This window comes from Pocillopora damicornis, chromosome 10 (assembly GCF_964200805.1).
Source record: "Pocillopora damicornis chromosome 10, jaPocDami1.2, whole genome shotgun sequence".
NCBI classification, from domain to species: Eukaryota; Metazoa; Cnidaria; class Anthozoa; order Scleractinia; family Pocilloporidae; genus Pocillopora; species Pocillopora damicornis.
Window position 1 is genome coordinate 9,567,639 of NC_142679.1, and position 20,004 is coordinate 9,587,642.

The following is a 20,004-nucleotide window of genomic DNA, read 5'->3' on the forward strand; positions in this document are numbered from 1 at the left end:
GCATCAACCCTTGATGTCGACAAGAAAGTCAGAGACCATGCCCCTCTTCTGAATGACAAAAAAGTCATTGCTAAGATGTTGGCTGGTGTTTTAGTTGCCATGGAGGCAAAGTACCATGTCAAGTGCTTGGTTGGACTTTACAGTAGGGCCAGGCCTTTCAAACAACAGGATTCAAAACCTACAGATGATACCTCAGTGGACATTGAAGAGCTTACATTTGCCGAGCCTGCAACACTTATCCTTTCAGATTTGGTGAGATATTGTACCTCCAAACTACAAGGGACAGGTGCTGAGTGTGGCAAAGTTAATGCAACAAGCCTTAAGGAGAGAGTGCTAGCAGCATTTCCCAATCTTACAGCGCATGCAGAAGGCAGGGAAATTTAACTGGTGTTGCAACATGAAATCGGGGGAATGCTGTCAAAGTTTAAAAAGATGGATTCTGACGCATTTTGTCTGGCAAGAGCAGCACATATTTCAAGGAGAGAGATCCTGAGAAAAAAATTCTTCAAATGGCACATTTGTCCCAGAATGTCAGGAAAATGCTGTTCCTGTCTCCTTGCTATCATTAGTTGGTGTGATAATCACAGGTGTCACTATTAAGGCCAACCCTCCAGATAGCCAGGCCTGTCTCTCAATCGTGCAACTGATCATATTTAACAGCATTTCAAGACCTTGCAATCATCCTGAGGGCACTGGTAAATGACACATCATATAAGATCAAGAGAGTGCCCGCTGCCCATTTATACTGCTCTGAAAATATATGATGCAACCAGAGACAGATCTCTCATTGATACCTTTTATAACCTAGGAATGTGTATTTCATACAAAAGGTTTAACTCCATCTCTACCAAAATAACAAACAGTGTAATTGAAAGGAATGCACCTGAAGGAGTTACATGTCCATTTAAACTCAGAGGGACACTATTGACAACTACAGCGGTTGCTAACATTGATCACAATCTGAGTTCCACTACCTCTCAGGGCTCGCTTCATCCGTGCCTCCTTGAAGGAGATGGAAACCTAATTGCGATCTATACCAGGGATATCATGGATGATACGGTGGTCAAAACTGTTCACAATCTTACAAAAATTGGTAAGGAACAGTTTAACTCATTTGTCAATGAGTGGTTCATCAAGAGAAGCAAGCCTGTTATACAACCTCTCAAGACGAATGATCTTCCCACTTTCATGTCAACCAACAAGGAGACCATTTCAAAAGACAAGGCAAAAGTGGAAGTTTTGAAAGAGGATAGTGCTTTATGTTTGTGGCTATACATAGCGTGTCAAATTCATGATGGAAACTTGGAAGATTTCTTTAAGCATGAGAACCAACTACAGCTGCCATCACTTCTGCAGTTTGGCCAGCTTAGAGGAGGACAGAAGGCAGACTTGGTGAAGTGCTTACCCAGCACATAAGCATAGATTGCATCTCAACAAGTCGCTGATGCAGTTATTCTTGATGGAGCTGTTGTTGTGCAGATGCTACAGCCAAGAGCACCACGCACCTTTGATGAATACTTTAGTACCCTGTTCACCCCTTACATCCTCAAACACCTTGAAACAGCAAGAAGGGTTGACTTACTCTGGGATGTCTATCAGGATGATTCACTAAAGAGATGATTGCGAGAAAAGAGAGGATCTGGACAATGGCCCAAAGTACTAGCATCAACAAGAATTCCTGCTGACTGGAAAGGCTTTCCATGAGTCGATGATAGTAAGGACAAACTTTTCAAACTCATTACAAGCAAGATATGTATCTAATATTGTCGACTTCTATAACAGAGCTGTGTCTTTAACAGAATTCAAACACCTTACTATACACGATTTTATCTCATATATTTGTATTCACTTTATCTAAGGTGGTTTGACTGAAGGCACCTGAGGGGTAAGAGCATCTACTCTGCCTATGGCGAGGGTATCCTAACAAGTACTGAAAGAAAAGGGATGAGCTTACTTGCACCTTGCACAAATGAAGAGGCAGATACTCGCCTTATGGTCCATGTACATGATGCAGCCTCAAGTGGATATTGACAAATTTAAATTAGAAGCCATGATACAGATGTTGTTGTACTTGCTATTTCAGTGGCTAGTACTCTTCCAACAGATGAACTCTGGATCACCTATGGATCTAGAAAGAATGTACAGAATACCCCTACACATGCTATAGCAATGTCCCTGAGTCCCGATAAAGCCTCGACCCCACCAATGTTCCATGCACTAACTGGGTGTGGTAATATTTCATTTTTGGGAGGGCATGAAAAAAAAACGGCTTGGAATGTGTGAAGAGTGTTTCCTCAACTGACATCAGTGCTAAAAGTCTTCAAAGTATCACAAAAAGAGAACACAGAGGAATGCATGGCTGTGCTTGAGAGGTTTGTTGTCCCTTTATATGACTGTACAAGCAGCCTTACAAAAGTAAACGAGGCACAGTAAAAGCTCTTTTCAAAGAGGTCTAGAAGCTCAGACAGCATGCCTCCCACCAGAGCCCCACTTGAGCAGCACGTCAAAAGAGCAATGTTCCATAAAGGCTACCTATGGGGCCAAACCCCCTATTGTCAGCCAGTGCTCCCAAGCCCATCAGACTGAGGGTGGCAGCAGCTCAACAACTCATGGTCACCATTCTGGACAACTCTACCTCAAGCAAAGGAATCTGTTCTATACCCGATGTGGATGTAGAGCTTCATGTAGAGGATGATGCAAGTCCTTAAAGGATTATTTGGTGTGCACTGGTTCATGCAAGAGTGGCAGCAACTACCAACAGCCATAAATATATACAAAGGCGTCAGTTGTGACCAGAGTACATCGACTAAGAATTAGCCATTTCATCAGTCACTTGTGGAATTTTGGTTAGATAGGAGAATATTTAGGATTTCACCTAAAGCGCCATTCAGAAAAATGTAGCTGAACAATTTACCACAGGTATCCGTAATCTGTTAACCAAAGCTTATTTATACTAGGTGGTAGATTTTACTAAAGTAACGGAAGAGAATGTCAAATCAAGCAAAGATATAAGCTTTATGTTTCTAACATAAACAAGTTTTACCAATTGTGATTCAGAACATAATGTAAACCGGTATATTTGACATTTAACCACAGGACAGCCAAACACTATGATAAATATCATAGATGATAGTCATGTAATGGCGTAAGATGAATACCAATGTATAGAATGTGACTTGGTAGTTATGTTTGAAAGCTTTTGTGGCAAATTTCCCTAAGCAGTGTCATATAAGTGGATTTTTATATCCTAATCATTCTAAGCAACATATTTCAGTTTGCAGCCTTTCCCTACATCTGGGAAATTCAGAAAGGCGCAAAACTCTAGAACAAAAATTTATCTTTCAAATCGGCACCCTTAGTCCCCAAGGTATCAGCAAGGGCTTTTCATTTGACTAATTTCTTTTTGCTTTTCTCGTCACCATAATTATTCCCACCAGTAGCATAGCTCCATTTTCTGCATATAAACACTCACAACCCACAATTCCTCCATTAGCTTTGACAAAGGGTAATGGTCAAAATGTCCACTCAGTTGATAATAGTAATGTTAATCACGGACTTTATGCACCAACACTTCACAAACCTGAAGACCAAGGTCATAGGCCAAATCCAGTAATTTAGAGGCAAGTTGCTGAGAAGCTGGAGCAAGAACGACTGTCTGGAGACTGCCATTCACAGACAGTTTAACACTGTCATACACTGCTGTGAAAAGTTTTACTGCATACTTTTCTGCTGTACTTCCAGCCTACAACATTATCATAATCATCTTTGTTTAAACACAATAATCTTTAAGCTAAGAGCTATTTACAGATCTCTGAAAGAAACACAACAAACTTTGTATATAGCCTTGTTGAGACTGATGGATTTATTGGCAAATGAAAGGAACTCTAGAAATAACGGACAAATTTATGGTGAATTTCTTTGATATTTCAAAACTCATATAACTTTGAAAATGCTGTTTTGACAAACAGGATATCAGAAACATACACCAATGATTGAATAGACAATGCACAGGAGACAATTACAATACACCATCAACAATAAAATTACATACATGTAACTTTGCAAATTTGATCAGGGACTAGCCACATGCTATTTATAAAAGGGGTAGATTAAAGGTGACAGCTAGATGACTCTACCTGAGCATGGTTAGCATATTACTAAAGTGCTCACTGGTAAAATTTTCCAGTTGTTTGGCATTTGAAATGTTATGCAATAACTACTTGAACCCTACAAACCTGAGCCTTTAAAGCAGGTAGTAGCAAGCCAGCACAGTGCAGCTGTTGGTGGCCTTGTACCAAGTAAGCCAATCTCAGATGATCAACATGGCATTCTTGCAGACCACTCAGTGGAAATGGAAGTTGATCAAACAGATTGCAGTGACTGTAACAAGGCAATAACATAGGACTGAAACTGTTTAACATTTTTCTTATTAGCACTCTAGAGCATAGGTCCTTGTTTTACTTAAATTATGCTGTTGACTACCTTTTAGGAAAAAAAAGCAAATTGTGCATACATGGAGCAAGATGAATATATGTATGTAAAAAGGGTTACATAAATCAGTTGGTCGCTCAAAACCGTTGTGCTCCATAAGAGCGTAACATCATCAGTGATGGAAACAAATCGGCGGAAAGGAAGGTTAGTTCATCGGGTTCCGTATACTAAATCTCGGGAGAAACTGCAAGAATTATTTCGGAGTGTATGCGTGTTGTTTTGTAAATATAAACACTGTAACCTATTTTAACTTGTTTTTGTGTCCTTTTAAGCAACGCGATATGTCTGTTATGACCACAGTGCCAAATTGTATTCTTTAATTTCGATCTTCTCCACACTGCCCGTAGTTCATGACTTGATATTTCAACGTAAATTATCGAGAAAGCGCCTTCCGATCACCTTTGTCTATGTTGTAAGTCACGCAAGCGCGCAAGCGTTACGACCGATCACGTTTACATAACGTTTTAGGACAACTCGGCATCTAATCTCCATTCAGTTGCTGTGAAAACCTAAAATTCTCAACGTAGAAGATAAACGAAGTTTGAACGGTCAAAAGGAGATCTTGGTCAATTTTAAGAATCATGCAAATGATCTTTGACACGAGCGCAACTGAGCAAACACATGGATTTGCGCTGTTTTTAAGAAGTTGGCGGATGGAAGCTAGAGATATACCCGCGGGTTTGAGGCAATCCGTAACCTTATTGATGCATAAACTATGCACTGATATGCTTTTTCAGCCCGACTAACATCTGAATTTTGAGAATTCTTTCGTACAAAGTAGAAAATTTTTGATATGCAAGTTATGGTCGAAGAGAAGAGTCTCCTCTGATCACGCTGGTATGAAAAATACTTCAGCTGAAGTTTCCATGTTTTGTCTGTGAACTAACTGAATACATCTTGTAACTTGTAGCAAGATACAATTCCATGAGCTACATTGTTGCAGTCGCTGCGCGCTGGACAAAATCTTTGATCTTTCGATCGCTGTTCACTGGGGTGGTCTGGCCAGAAATCATTTTGGCTTGTGACGACGCAAAAAAAGAGAATTAGAGAACAACTAAACTATTTTTCAAACATGTGTCCTAATCCCTTTTCATGGGCAAAAAATAAAAGAAAACTTTCTTCCGACGGGAAGTCGAGAGGACCGCTACTAGCGAGAGCGGTACTTTAAATTCTAGACAAAGGCACAAATTAATCATAGGACTTGTCTTGCGAAACAAAAGTGTACATTTTCCCCGTAACTTCTTGCCCTGAGGTTATTCTTGTTGGAAAGGAGACATGCATTTAAATATACAGAATTTTTCCTAGAAAATTACCTTCCCAATGCAATCTTCTTTTCAAGGGTTCCTTTAAATCTTTTCAAACTCTCTCCTGAAAGCCTTTGGGCCAACAGCTTACACAAAGCACCAGTCTAAATAGTAGAACAAAGTGGATCAATAAGAGTACAGTATGTAACAGGTTACCGCCTTAGTGCTGCAGCAGGTATGACAAAAATGAGCAGCATTCTGTGTCTAGGTGCTTTCTATACTAACCAAAGCAGGAAAAGGCGCAATGTTCTTTTTAGTGACCAGACAAAAAGTTATGTTTCAAAATTGGCCACCTTCACTAAACAAACTGGTATCAAAGTGACACCCCCCCTTAGGTCCAAATCAATTAGTGGATATGGAATCTCCCATTCTCCACCATGAATTTAAGATTATTAGTCATGCAAACTCATTGTCAGATCTCCTTTGACTCTAGACACAGAGTACCTAAATATGTCTATGAGTGATCAAAACAAATGGATCTTTTTCATGTAATCTTTTCCATTTAATGATGGTTTTTCTTTCTAACTTATTAGAAATATAATTGTGTCTGTGTTTCCAACTATGATGTTCGATTGACTATTACTAAATGCAGAAGCATATAACCTACAGCTGTAGAGGCATTTTACTTCCCTAAATTGTTAAAAAAGCTGGGGTCTAAATTTCTGATTAGCTAGTCTTGCACTCTACTAAACCCCAGCTCTTGGACAAAAATAATGTAACCCTCAAGCTTGTGATTTACAAACTTTCCTGGTGTTCTCTCGACATTACAATTAAGTGTGTTAGCTGGTAGAAAATGCTGTGTACTGCTTTTATAAAATAAACTTCAATTTTCTATAGGTTTACCAGAGCAGTAAATGATAAGATTTTTAACCAATCGGGACGCTAGAAGTATCTTAGTTATTTTGTAAATGCTTCTAGATAGGTTACATGCCACTGCTGAAAATAAACAATAATCTTTTTCTGGTTTTTGGAGTCTTTACACTATTGATTGCTGGCACTTTCTTGAAATCCACTCACCATTTCATTAGTTGTCAATAATACATTCAGGTGGGCTTATCATTACCCTTCAAGTATTATGTTTCTCAATCCCCCTATCAACAAGAACACCCTTATGCACTGTTTAATTGTAAAGTTCGTATACCAAAAGCTACCAAAATTACATGCAGTTACAAAACCTGTTCTGGTAACTTCTCAACAACTTCAACATCTCCCATGTGAAATCCAACCACTCCTGGTTCCAAGACACAGCTAAGTAAAACCTCAAACAGGTCCTCACTCCAAAACTCAAGAGGAAATGTCTAACAAAACATCAGGACTATCATTAATAGAGATTATAAGAGTAAATAAATCAAAGACCAATGAGCTTCAAAGCACTCTGTGCAATCAGTTTTTCAGTTCACTTTTCTTAGTCACCCTATAAATTTGAATTGTTCAGGACTGTATCACTCAAGCACCTCACTTGTTTCACCCTGTTTTGGTCAATTTGTTTTTCAACCATAATTTAGCAAAAGGCAGTACATTAATTTTATGTAAATAACATAAACAGCATTTTTAGGGACTTAGCTCCTTGGAAACCATCAAAAAGGAAAAGGCTTAAGGTCTCTCCAAAGCAAAACCTTGACTACCTAACTAGGTACACCTCTCAAGCAAAACGATTTACCAGGGTAGAGAGCAGTAAGTAAACTTGAGAAGTGACTGTAAAAGAAGGACCATGCAGGACCTTGAAAAATACCATAAGTTTGGAAGCTTGTAGTGTTCTTGATGAGTCAAGTTAGAACAATTTCTAGGTTTCTAAAATAATATCTGTAATAGGTTATTTGTTGCAGAAAATTCTGAGCTGGGCAATTTCAAAGCACTCCAACAGCACCCTGCAGAATACAATGAGGTTTGTAATCCTCTACCTTATTTTATAAGTCTGAATAAAGATATCACGGGGAAAAATTGGACTTTGAAGTTGAGTCCAGATTCAAAATTGCATATTTACTGTCATGGCAGCAAAGGCAAAGTAGGTGTCAAACTGAGAAATGATTTTTAGTGTCAGAAACTATTTTTAAAAAAATGTATATGATTTGCTCTCATAATGGATCAATCTGAAAATGCGTCTTTAATATCAAGGAACGTTATCATATCCTACTAAGCGGAGTGGGAGCTCAAGGAAATTGCCCAGCTCTGAATTTCCTGCAGAAAATAACCTATGACAGATATTGTTTTAGAAACTAACAAATTGTTCTAACTTGACATATCAACAGCCCTACAAGCTTCTGTACTTATGGTATTTTTGAAGGTACTTAATGCTGTTATCACAGAATCATATACATAGTTACAATGCCCATTTCACATTGAATTAAGAATATTGAGCAAATAAAATAATGTTTAATCACCTTTAAAGTTTCCTGGGGAAAGTCCTGGAGAAGTACGGTAACAAAATTTATGACCCTTACTATCACTATGCACTTAGCCCTGTACACAGACACAAAAATAGAGAATAATCCTCTGGAAAACTGTTATCATAAACATTTCCAAAAAACCATAAGCTATCACTTGGTTAACTACCTGGTAGAAGGGATGGTTGCTTAAGACATCCATAGGATGAAGGGATTGCCCATTTTTGCCAGTAAAACTTCTGTTGGAACTTAATTACATCAACATACTGCCATTCAAAAATTAGAATCCAAATGCCTTAATCTAAATTGAATGTCAGTGTAATTAACTGTTGTGGATAAATTCATTATTAAATCTCCCTTATTGCAATCTCGTGAAGTTCTGTCAAATATGGAATGGGTTTTCCGTTTCCAGGGAAGAGAGGGCAACTTCTTCTTTCACTTTGAAAGTAAACCAAGGTTGTGGGATCATATTCATTATCAAATCATGCAAGTCATTTTCAATAGGAGCTATTTCAGGCCCATACCACACTGATCAGTTTTCAAAGAATACAATAGTCTCAACCAAAATGAATGGAACTATTTTGGCCAACTGACCTTTCCAACCAAGTGTACTGTACCTTTAGATGTATTTTTAATTATCATCCCACTAAAAGACCTAACAACACTGATGGAACCCAAAGTATGCTATGCTAACTTTGTCAACATTTTCAAAAAGCCATCTTTCTAATCTGATGCATTTTCTGAATATTTCACCTTTGAAACAGCATTTTAGGACTCTGTAGTATGGATGATTAATAAAAATGTATTAAAAATCATGCTCTTTCCAAACAAAATACATTAGTGTGGAAGGGGCCTAAGACTGCAATTTAGCTACCACGTAACAAGATAAAGACATTCTAGTCTTGCATCATAGATATCACAAAACAAATGAGCTTTGTCTTCACAAATTGCATATAGGGCTTTTAAATCAAATGTCAGGCAACCATAAAACATATTTTGTTGCAAATGTTCAGACCACCACCTATCTGTTCATTTTACTATTACCCTTTTAGTAGGGAAATTTGAAAAGTACATCACTTTTGTGGTAAGGGGCTGAAAGTAGCATTGAGTAAACATTGTACTTGGGTTTCCGTTATTTAATGTTTCAACATTGGAAAAAAAAAATTTAAATCCTTGGTTTCTGCAAATCTCCCCCACTAGTCTTGACAACTATTTAGCTTGTTTCAGGCTTCTCAGGAACCAGACAGCAGTGATTACAAAAAAAGAAGGAAAACTGCCATGTGCAGTAACACAGACCCTGACAGGATATCCAGGTGATGAATACAATTAATCAGACAAAGAGTTAGCCAAATGAACCAATAAGAGAGAATAATGTACCTGTATACACACTATGTTCTGAGGTTTCTTTATAACCAACTATTTCAACTTTTATTTAGATTTGAAATTATTAAAATAATGTACTTTAAGAAATTCAAAAGAGAAACCGCGCAGGAAAAGGAATTTTTAAAAGTCAGTTACGTGTATTAGCATGGTGTTTGGAGGTGCTTTCTCTCCAGTCTGTCATTTTGTTGCTATTTCACTGTTTCCAGACACCTTCCAAAACTAGGCTCAAGCCATTCAAGTCAATAAATCACAAACTACCCCCTGCATTTCACACTTCTTGACCCATGGAAAGTGAGTCTACACTTAAATCCACAAAAAGTTGTCACCTACTGATAGATTTTTGACATCTGCTGCTTCAGGGAGTCAATTACATCCTAATTGCTCAAGACCCAAATTAATGAATGAGAGCAATACATGTGTTGTACAAGATTGTTTCAGGTTACCTCAATTGTGATTTAACCATTAAGTGTATGGGTTCCAACTGTAGCAAAATTATTCATGCCATACAAGCAGATCAAGACATTAATACTTATGTAACTTAATAATAATCCGCTTCTTACAATATCATACTCTGTATATAGCAGATAAGTATCAATGTTGTTATAATCCTCTTCCTATAGTATTAATAATTTTGCTACAGTTGATGTGCCTCATGATGTGTTATTAAACCCAATCTTCCTAAAATGTAAATGTATTCATCATGGCGCAAGTATCATAACAAACGGGACCTTTTAAGTATGTACAGTAGGCCTCATTCTCTTTTTTGCTCAAAGGTATGAAGGATCAGTTTGCATTATATTTCTATTATTGTCTTTATTATCTTCAAATCATATCCTCTAAAAGGGTACTATTTTTGTGTCCACAGAAATAAGTATTTTGCCATATTCAAACACATTTATACCAAAGTCACCTGATGTAAGAAGTAATATTGATGGATACGTTAAATCAGACAAATCACATTAATAAGTAACTAAGTCAATACAAGAAAATGAAATCATTGTTAGTTTGGTAATTACTAATAGCTTTTAAACATAACTTTTCTACATATTTCATATACCTGAAATAGTCATCTATCTCTCTGGGTGTAAAAATGTCCCCCAAGCCCCTTGATGGACCTGCTGTGAAACAACTGGTGGCTGCTGTAATCCCAAACATTGCCAGACGAGACAAAAAGAACTTCAACGATATGAAAAGAACACTGGGCATTTTATCATCCTTTGGTGCTACATGGAAATAGAAAAGAGTTTTTAAAAAGTATTGAGAAAAGCTGTCATAATAAGGAAAGGCTTATTGTTTTATGGTAAGTCTGAACTGTGTTCAATTACCACCAAAATGTTAATTGTATGTTTCACTGGCATAAGATGTGCAAATCTATGCTGTCCCTTCATATTCTTTTTTAAAATGTGTTCTTTCTTACAATGTGAAAAATTCTGCCCACTCTTTAATTGACCAGGTTCCTTATTTGGTAACTGAGAGAAGGGCAATTTAGTGCAGCTTGAAGCTATTACCTGACCACTAATATAGAAAATCCTTTCCAAACAAGAGCTTGCTCAGTAATCCTTGCTTCATGGTTTTTCAAGGGATTGGAAGATCTTACAAGAGCACAACCAGAGTCAGCAAAGCTGTATATATGCTTATTTTGAGTTGCATGGCAAGAATTAAGCCTTCTTACCAGGTTATTTCATACCTTAACATGGACCTGAACAGAAGATGCTTACAAATTTGCACTGGTGCAAAAGGAATTTCAAGGACAAGATATGCCTTGGCAGAGGACCACCTTACAAGTTTTGTTCTTTTCACTAGGGAGGCAACTAGATCCTGCAAAAGTTGATTGTCTTTAATGGAGCTTTGAAGCCTCATACTCCATCAGTTACTCAGGGATCATCCAGAAAGGGCAAGATATGTGAAATCAACAGGGAAAAAAAAGCCAAACATACAGCTTAATTGAAATCCACTGAGCCTGAAAGAGTATCTAAGATAAGTGACTCTAAATTCTGTGGTTGGACCCAAGATAGATACAACACTGTGGCATCTGGTCAACTACACATACATTATGAAGCAAAGAAAATTACTTTTTCCAGGTGTTTAGTGACAAGCGAGGTATCATCAGAGAAAAAGCTCTCTCACTGTGCAGTGAAGGCTATGTAGACTTTGAAATGGTTTGCAAAATGAAGTTTCCCTCTTACAAGGTAACAGATGATTTTAAAAAATCTCATAATCAACTATTTGGCACAGAAGATGGATTCATGTGCAAAAGCCATTGTGTTATGATACCTGCTAACTAATGTCTGCGTGATTCACAAATTTGCCCAGAGAGAAATCCAAAGAGTGTGCCAGTGCTCACCAGCCCAAAGGTCACAGCCAAGCAAGAGGATTACCTGTCACAGTGTAGAAACTTTATACCCTCATGAAGTGCCACATTTTATCTTAAAGAAAGGAAAGGTCACTTGGGGTTTTCCATCCATCCTATGGCTGGTGTCAGACAATGGACCCCCTATTTCATAATGATGACTTTAAGATTTTAAGCAAACATGCAGTGGCTTTCAAATAATGTTTCATCAGAAAAAAGTCTTTAGATGTATTCCAAGACCCGCAGATCCCTAATAACAAAAATCTGTGTTAATATGTAAGATTCCTAGCTAGCATTACTTGAGTGACCAACACACTTGCTGAAAGCAAAAAGCCCTAATCAGCATAGTAATTGCTTGGGATGCAAATGTCTCTCCATAACTATAGCATAATTTGAGCCACCTGATTTCTGACATGCCTGAGAGAATTGTGAAGGTACAGAAAGATGATAATGATAGACATTACCATGAACTGCCAAAATTGGATCCCTCGCAGCTACATTTTGTCGGAGATATAGGTAATTGGAGGGCTCAGAGCAAGAACGATCCCTTGATTTTTCGGCCATTTTTGAAAGTGAAGTAGTTGTCAACTACTTCTGAACACTTTCAAAAATGGCCGAAAAATCAAGGGATCATTCTTGCTCTGAGCCTTTCAATTGTTCATGCATAGTGGACCTTCCATGAAAACAATACAGATGGAGCCATGAATTGGTCAGAAGCAATGCTGAGGCAACCCTACCCCTGATAGAACTTCCATAAAGGGAACATACAATGGGACTAATGGCTTACATTGTAGTGGCAATCAACTGGCATAAGTTCAATCCCAATAAAGCATGATTTTTTTTTCAAACACCTTTTCTAACAGCAGTCAACCTAAACAGATCAATTAGTCACTTGTTATGAACAGAATCCACATCTGAAAAAAAAATTTTTTCTCACATAAACTATCTGTGGTTATGCTACCACATGCAGACATCTTTAAATAAGAAAAAATTATCAGCTACCAGTATAGGCTACAAACTTGTTACTCACAAATGAAGACCCAGCTTGGTGATAGAAGATGCTCACTGAAGCTCCATGTGTAGCAGTCAAGAGCTGCTAAAACAAACTCAAACCAAAGAATTGTCTCTTTCAAGGAAAAATGTCCACCAACATGCTCTAGGGTTGGATATTGCTGAATACCTTTCTGTCCACCACCACCTCCCTCAAATCTATTAATAGATCACAATAAAACAACATTGACAACAACTACAACATGACTGTCAATGTATTAAATTATGAAATTTTCACTTATAGCAAACAATTTTTCATCATGTCATTCAGGTGTGAGGGACCAAAGGCAGTGACAATAGTTCCATGGTATACTTTCATTGCATTGTATTCATGACGATATGGTAAATAGTAAAGGCCAAAGTTCTCTAATAGCTATGTACAATCTCATATCCATAAAAGCAAACCAATTGAGGGCTCATTGAATTCTCCACTTTTAGAAATTGCTGTTGAAAGCAACTGAACGCAATAGTAACTCAGATTATCACATCAAAACTTTCAGAGAGCCATAGAAACATTATCTCATGAAGTATGTGGCTTTGTCCATAGATTGAAAACTACCTAAAGGAAAACATAAAAACAAAGCAAGATCTAAATTTCAAATGTTGAAGTTTAAGACAATTTTGGAGACAAGAGTGTAGTATAATTAAACATGAACTAAAGGTCCACGGACCACCCCTTCATATTTGGACCCAAGCCATGGAATCCTTTTAAGAACTACCCAAATCTTTTTCATTTCTTGGTCAGTTGTTCCTTGCAAATAATAATATATGAGTTGTTTAATTTTTTAGCTATCCCTAACCGAAATAGGTGGTTTGTGTAACAAAACCATTACACCTTAAAGATTCCAATAACTCATTGCTCTAATGGCATCACTACACATGAAATGCTGCAATGTCAAAATTGCAATAATCTGTGAAAAAAATATAGAGTAATCATTACTATATATCATCATATGAAAATTTTCATAGCAATCATATGCTGAACCAGACCTATAAACAAATAAGGATGGATGGTCTTCATGAGTTCTTTTCATCCAGTCAGCAGCAGAGTTTATATCTATTTCAAATTGGAAAGAAAGGAATCACTTAGAAAATAATACCTCTTTTCATTCTGATTCAACAGTTATACTAATTTTCATCTATTGTCTTCAACAAATTGTAACCACAGATCATGACCAGGCTCCACTAGCTTGACTCCTAAACTGGATAAAGCAGTGTATCATATTTGAGTTTGCAGTTTACATGAAATGCATGCACAGCAAAGTCTCTTGCCTAAAAAAATGGATAACTCATCAAGCCAAGAAAATTTGATAGTGACTTCATGACTATTTTTACATTTGTCTGTAAAAAATGTTCTAGTCAGCATACCCAATCAGCTACATTTGTGGATTTATTATTATTAAATAATCTTCATTGAGGATGCAAAATTTACAAAAATTTGTTTATACAAGGGCCCTAAAAAGATTAAAATCTAAGAAAATGACCATCATTTATAAATAGGAATGATAAGATAAGAAACTAATATAAATAGTGAGAGTATATTGATTAAAACGACTTAAGGAAAATTAAAATGTAAGGCTAGCCTTTAAAACAGCTAAACAAATAAAATGCATGATGTCTTTATCAATGCATCAAATGAAATATGTATCAATTTTCTTGATACATATTTTGAGATAAAATGATCCAACTGATAGAAGTAGCTTAACTAAATAAAAGGATCAAACTGCGTAACCGGTCCAATGATTTAAATGATTTAACCATATGATCCAACTAGCTCAAATACATCCAACCAGTGTTCATAAGTAAAATAGTCCAAACATTTCAAATAGTCTATCAAGATAAAAGGTCCAACCAATAAAAATGGTCCAACTAAATAGAATGGTCCACATGGTGGAAAATGGTCTAACAAGAGAAAATAATCCAACTGGTAAAAATGGTCTGAAAAAGCTTCAACCTGCAAAAGTGTTCTAACTACATAAAATGTTACAAACTGGTAGTAAATGATGTTATTAGACAAAACAATCCAACTGGTTAAAATAGTCCATGACCTTATTAGATAAAATGGTCCGACTGCTTACTTGATCTTAATTGATAAAATGACTAAAAATATGAAGTGGTCTGCAGGTAATAATAAGGATCCTACTAAAAAATGGCCCATCTGGTTACAATGACCCAACTGGTTAAAATGGTATACCATCTTTTGATGGCCTTGTAACTTCTTGGATAAACTTTGTCTGCCAGCAATTAAGGCTTAAAGCATCCATTTGAACTAACGAAACTTTGAAGGAATGAGCTTTGTGTAGATCATAGTGTTTATAGACCACCTGGTGGTCTAACCTGGCTACTTTGGGAAATTGGGCTCTTTACCAATCTTCAAAAACCCCATCTGCTCATTTGTTTTTATATATTTAGGTATCTTCTTCACTGGGTTTTCAGAGGTCTAAATCTGTACTCTGCCATCTGCATTGCAAAGCAATGTGCTTGCTCAAAAGACAAAAACAGCTAGGTAACAACGTGCCATTGAATGCAAATGAAACAATATCATAGACCAGCAAACAGCAAGTAGGTAACAGGTTCACATTCCATGTCTCAAAGAAAATATTTTAATGCAGAAAACTTATTAAAATGATAATTTCTACATATTTTCTTTGTTAGAGAAGTAATTTCAAGACCTCTTGCTTCAGCAATCATCAGGTTACCACTCAAAAACAATACAACAACTTGGCCTGTGGCCTTGTGTTTTAGAATGTTTTCTCCCATTTGGAAACCTGATTAAACCCTCAAACTCTTTTCTGAAAATTAATAGTACTTAAAAAGATTGTTGTGGTCATTTGGCTTTGGACTTTTTATTTCATGTGGATATTGTTTTGCATGTTCAGTATCCTGTTTTTTTAGACTTTGGATATTTTCTCCTGACTGCAGAAGAGGGGTATTTTGTTGTTCCTTTATTCACACATCTGATTCCATGTGCCTATATTTTTTCACAAGCTTTATTTGTAAAAAGATGCATTCAGGAAGACTTCAGTGTGCTTTTTTTTTTATGTAGGTTCGAAATAAATGTCTTACTTTCCTGAATTTCTTCAAAATATGTGTAATTCATTTCTTTGGTATTCTGCTGGGCTCACGATCACAAACACGAATACCATGCATGTGAGGGCGATCAAAATAAACAAATTTCTCATCATTGCTATCATTAAGCTTATTATCATATACAATAACAGATAACTGAGCAGCTTTCTCAAATGTGTTACGTTTGCACCATAAAGCTCCAAGTAATCATAGCTCAAAAATGTAGAACCTCCATTGCCAAAACAACAACCCCAAAACAAATACAAAATGGCTGACACAAGAGTTTTATAAGCAAAAATCTCGTGGTTCATCATGTAACCCAGCCCTGTCTGTGCATGACAATGTCAGTCATCATCAAGATAACACACATGATCAGCATGTGAACACATTCACCTTCATTGGATCACAGTTAGTTGCCCAATGACCACTGGGTACTATTGTGCAATTTTTCCATTTTGTGGCAGAGGAAAAAAAAAAGACAAAAAAAAAACAAAGGTGTTTTATGACTGGGCTACCACAGGTATCCCAATAATGAACGTTACCTCTCTTAATACCATCATTCCCAGTGACTAAGGTCTCCTGGCCCTCCAACATGTTTTTTAATTAATGCACTGCCAAGGACCTTAGCTCTGAAACACTACTTCATCTAGCTGAACTAGTACTAACACTCAATTGCTTTTCATCGGGTGGCAACTACTACAAACAGACTAGTGGCATAGCCATGGGTACCAAAATGGGACTCTGCTGCGCCAATCTCTTCATAGGCTTTATTGAACACCAATTCTTAAGACAATACAACAGCTCCAAACCTGAACTCTATGGTCCCTACATTGACGAATGGATCAGCACTACCTCCTCTACCAGAGAGGAGCTCACTCAATTTATAACTGCCATCAATTCCTTTTATACGGCTCTTAAATATACCTGGGAAATTTCTGACACTTCTTTGGCTAATCTAGACATTAAAATTTCAATTAAAGGCAATCATCTATGCACTAGTGTTTATTACAAACCTACAGATTCACATAGTTACTCATTGTATTCATCTTCACATCCATCACAAGTCAAGAATTCCACACCTTTTTCAGTTTCTCAGACTTTGTTGTTTATGTAGTGACAACTCTGATTTTTCTAAAAATCAGAGGCAATGTGCCAGTTTTTCAATGAACATAATTATCCTATGTCTGCCATTCAAGCAGACCACCACTGTAACCAACAAATTGATTGACAATTGACACAACAAATGGCTCAGAAAGAAAATACTGATTGCATTCCATTCACTTTCACATTTCACCCTCACAACCACACAGTTAAATCTATTATTCTTAAAACTTGAAATTACTTAGAAATGATTCAGAGACTGGTACTATCTTTTAGCGACCTTCACTAATTTCATTCAAATGCAACAAAAACATTGGCAACTTTTTGATAAGAAGTTTGTTTCAAACCAATGACCAGCCTGGAACTTTTAAATGCACTCATGACACAAAACTTGTCCCTTCATTCACATCACAGAGAAAATGTCAGGACTCAAGAGATCCATTAAGATCACTGATCTCTTACTGTGCACCTCCGCCAATGTCATCTACTGTATAACTTACACTTATTGCAAAAAGTTATACATCGGTGCAGAAACAGGAGGACGACTAGCTCACCAATTTCAAGAAGACCTCTGTCACATAGAAAGAAATGACAAGGATGCATCCAAACCAGTTGCTCGACACTTTAATCTCCCCAACCATTCTAAGCATTAAGTGACAGTTTGCAGCCTTTCCTGAAGGAAAATTTATCTCCCAAATCAGCACTCTTAATCCCCACAGTATCAATGAGCACTTTTCATTAAACTAATTTATACCTGTTTTCTCATCATCATATTGCCACCAAAAGCATAGCTCCATTTTCTGCACATAAACACACACACACAACCCACATTTCTTCCTTTTCAAAAGATTGTTGTGTTCTTGAAATTATTGTTGTGTTTCAGAAGAGAATTAAAGCTGAGGGATCAAAGTACACTTCAATTCCTTGTTAAGTTCTTCCCCCCCTATAATATAAATTATTCACTGCAATTAGGACAATACCTGGCAAGAGTGGTGCTAACTTGCAAATAAGTCTCATACATTGATGTCGGCTCTCTGAACTTGGTCTTCCACATTGCTTGACTAGCCAGGGAATCATATGAATTAATGTTATGGAACTTTGAGATCCAAATCCCCTTTTAAATCAAAAGAATACATGAAACTTAATCTCTTGATCACTTGAGAAAAGGGGAGGAAGAAAATTGGTGTTAGGCACTGAGAGTAGCCAGCACTTCAATTTAAAGGCTCATTTACATAAATTATCAATAATGAATGATGGAATATCCAAAACAAAAGTGGAACAGGATTAGCATTAAACCAAAATGATTAGAAAGAAGTAAATTGACAAGGACTGCTGTACTAGTATACTGTAAAATAATTTTATCTTGCAAGGATGTAGATTTTTCAGATAGCTGAATTATTCTAATCCAGTAGCAAATAACATCCACATATCAAGGAAAATTTTTAACTTGTTTTTCTCCTTAATCTTTGCCATTAAAATGTTAGTTAAAGAATACAACAACAAAGTTATCAAAAGAAATAGAAAATGAGTTAGATGAAGGTTTAATACCATACTTGGGAATTCTTCTGCGATGGTTTTCCTTGATTAGCAAATGTGCTCTGAAGTGAATTATCCTTTCAAGGTGTACGATTACTTGAACACACTGTTCCTGGGTGCCTGCATACAACAACATTATCTAAGATTGACATTAAACCCAAAAATTAATAACAAATAATCTTTCTCCCCTTGTTAATTCAAGAAAAAATGATTGATAGACAATAACTAATAGGAAACCCATTCTCCCTGATGGTTTCATAACTTTTCTTACCATTACCAACAATATGGCAGTGCCCTTTTTTTGCACAACTATAACAAACAGTATTGAAGGTGGAGTTCCTAAAATGAAAATCTATCAAAGAAGCAACAAACTCAAAACCATTCTCAAAAATGAAGACCTACACAAAAATGAAGATCCACTCAAGAAATATGTCTCAAACAATCTGAACTATAGTTCATTTTTTGGAAAGTAACATCCCTGCAGGTAGTTAGTGGTGAACTGTATTTCTCCTTCTGAAGTGTTGCTACTTGATTTCTCAACTCCCAATTGCAATTTTAAATTGACTTTACATAGGATGGATACATTTGTGTCATGAAACTTACTAATCCAGGGTTACATGACAGAATGTTTATGATTAAGGGGAAAAAAAGTAACATAAGCATACCTTGTCTATTACCCCATTCACACCAAAGCTTAAACATATTTCGAGGTTGTTTTGTTAAACACTTTCATTTTTTTTATTCATAGAAACTACTTAACCCTATAATTTTTTAATTTAAATTTAGCACATTGGAAATGCAAGTTAGCAAGTACTTGAATCCTATGGAAAATTAAGTTTTTCAGTTCTATGTTTAAGATTTTCGTCCAGTAAAAACCAGTTTAACAAAACAAGTTTTGCTGGTGTGAATAGGGTAAATGATTGTTTAAAAAATTATAAAGCAGTCTGGATCCAGTTTGTCACCCAAACTTATTTCACAACACAAGGTGGTACAGAAGTCAATCTAACTACAATTTTTTTTTTTTTGTAATTTTTTTCTTACATATGTCTTTGTTGTCAAGAGTTCTTTATTGTCAAGTAACTCTTTCTTCCTCAAGATGATCTTCATTTATCAGTAACCCTTTGCCTTGAAGGAACCTTAGTTGTCAATCGTTGATTTTCAACATGATCACTTTCGACACTAGGACAATTTGTAACACGAGTACCTTCAGACAAGACAATTCTCTCATGTCTGATCAAGCTTAAATGTCAGTTATAGCTTTTATTTGAATCAGAAAAACGTCACTTCTCATTAAAAACACCAAGATTGCTCTTCAAAATGCATGTTATAGGAATAA

At 36.5% G+C, this 20,004-nt stretch overlaps 1 protein-coding gene and 1 pseudogene across 12 annotated transcripts in view; one reads left to right on the forward strand and one right to left on the reverse strand.

The window, feature by feature from the left end:
* The window catches only part of LOC113673640 (DNA-dependent protein kinase catalytic subunit), a 159,094-nt gene that overhangs the window by 70,768 nt on the left and 68,322 nt on the right, over window positions 1–20,004 (reverse strand). For 11 of the 12 annotated variants that reach the window (XR_016180295.1, XR_016180294.1, XR_016180297.1 and 8 more), the window contains exons 36-45: window positions 18,686–18,788; window positions 18,113–18,246; window positions 13,953–14,019; window positions 12,943–13,121; window positions 10,620–10,785; window positions 8,177–8,255; window positions 6,971–7,093; window positions 5,805–5,899; window positions 4,236–4,380; window positions 3,581–3,742 (exon numbers count right to left, since the gene is read on the reverse strand). Coding sequence is in view for 6 of the 12 variants with exons in the window: in XM_089184350.1 (XP_089040476.1) it covers window positions 3,581–3,742; window positions 4,236–4,380; window positions 5,805–5,899; window positions 6,971–7,093; window positions 8,177–8,255; window positions 10,620–10,785; window positions 12,943–13,121; window positions 13,953–14,019; window positions 18,113–18,246; window positions 18,686–18,788 (1,253 nt within the window). In the remaining 6 variants the exon portion in view is untranslated. The remainder of the gene's footprint in view (window positions 1–3,580; window positions 3,743–4,235; window positions 4,381–5,804; window positions 5,900–6,970; window positions 7,094–8,176; window positions 8,256–10,619; window positions 10,786–12,942; window positions 13,122–13,952; window positions 14,020–18,112; window positions 18,247–18,685; window positions 18,789–20,004) is intronic. The other variant, XM_089184351.1, reaches the window with a different exon arrangement.
* On the forward strand, window positions 16,534–17,627 carry LOC149038833 (uncharacterized; annotated as a pseudogene).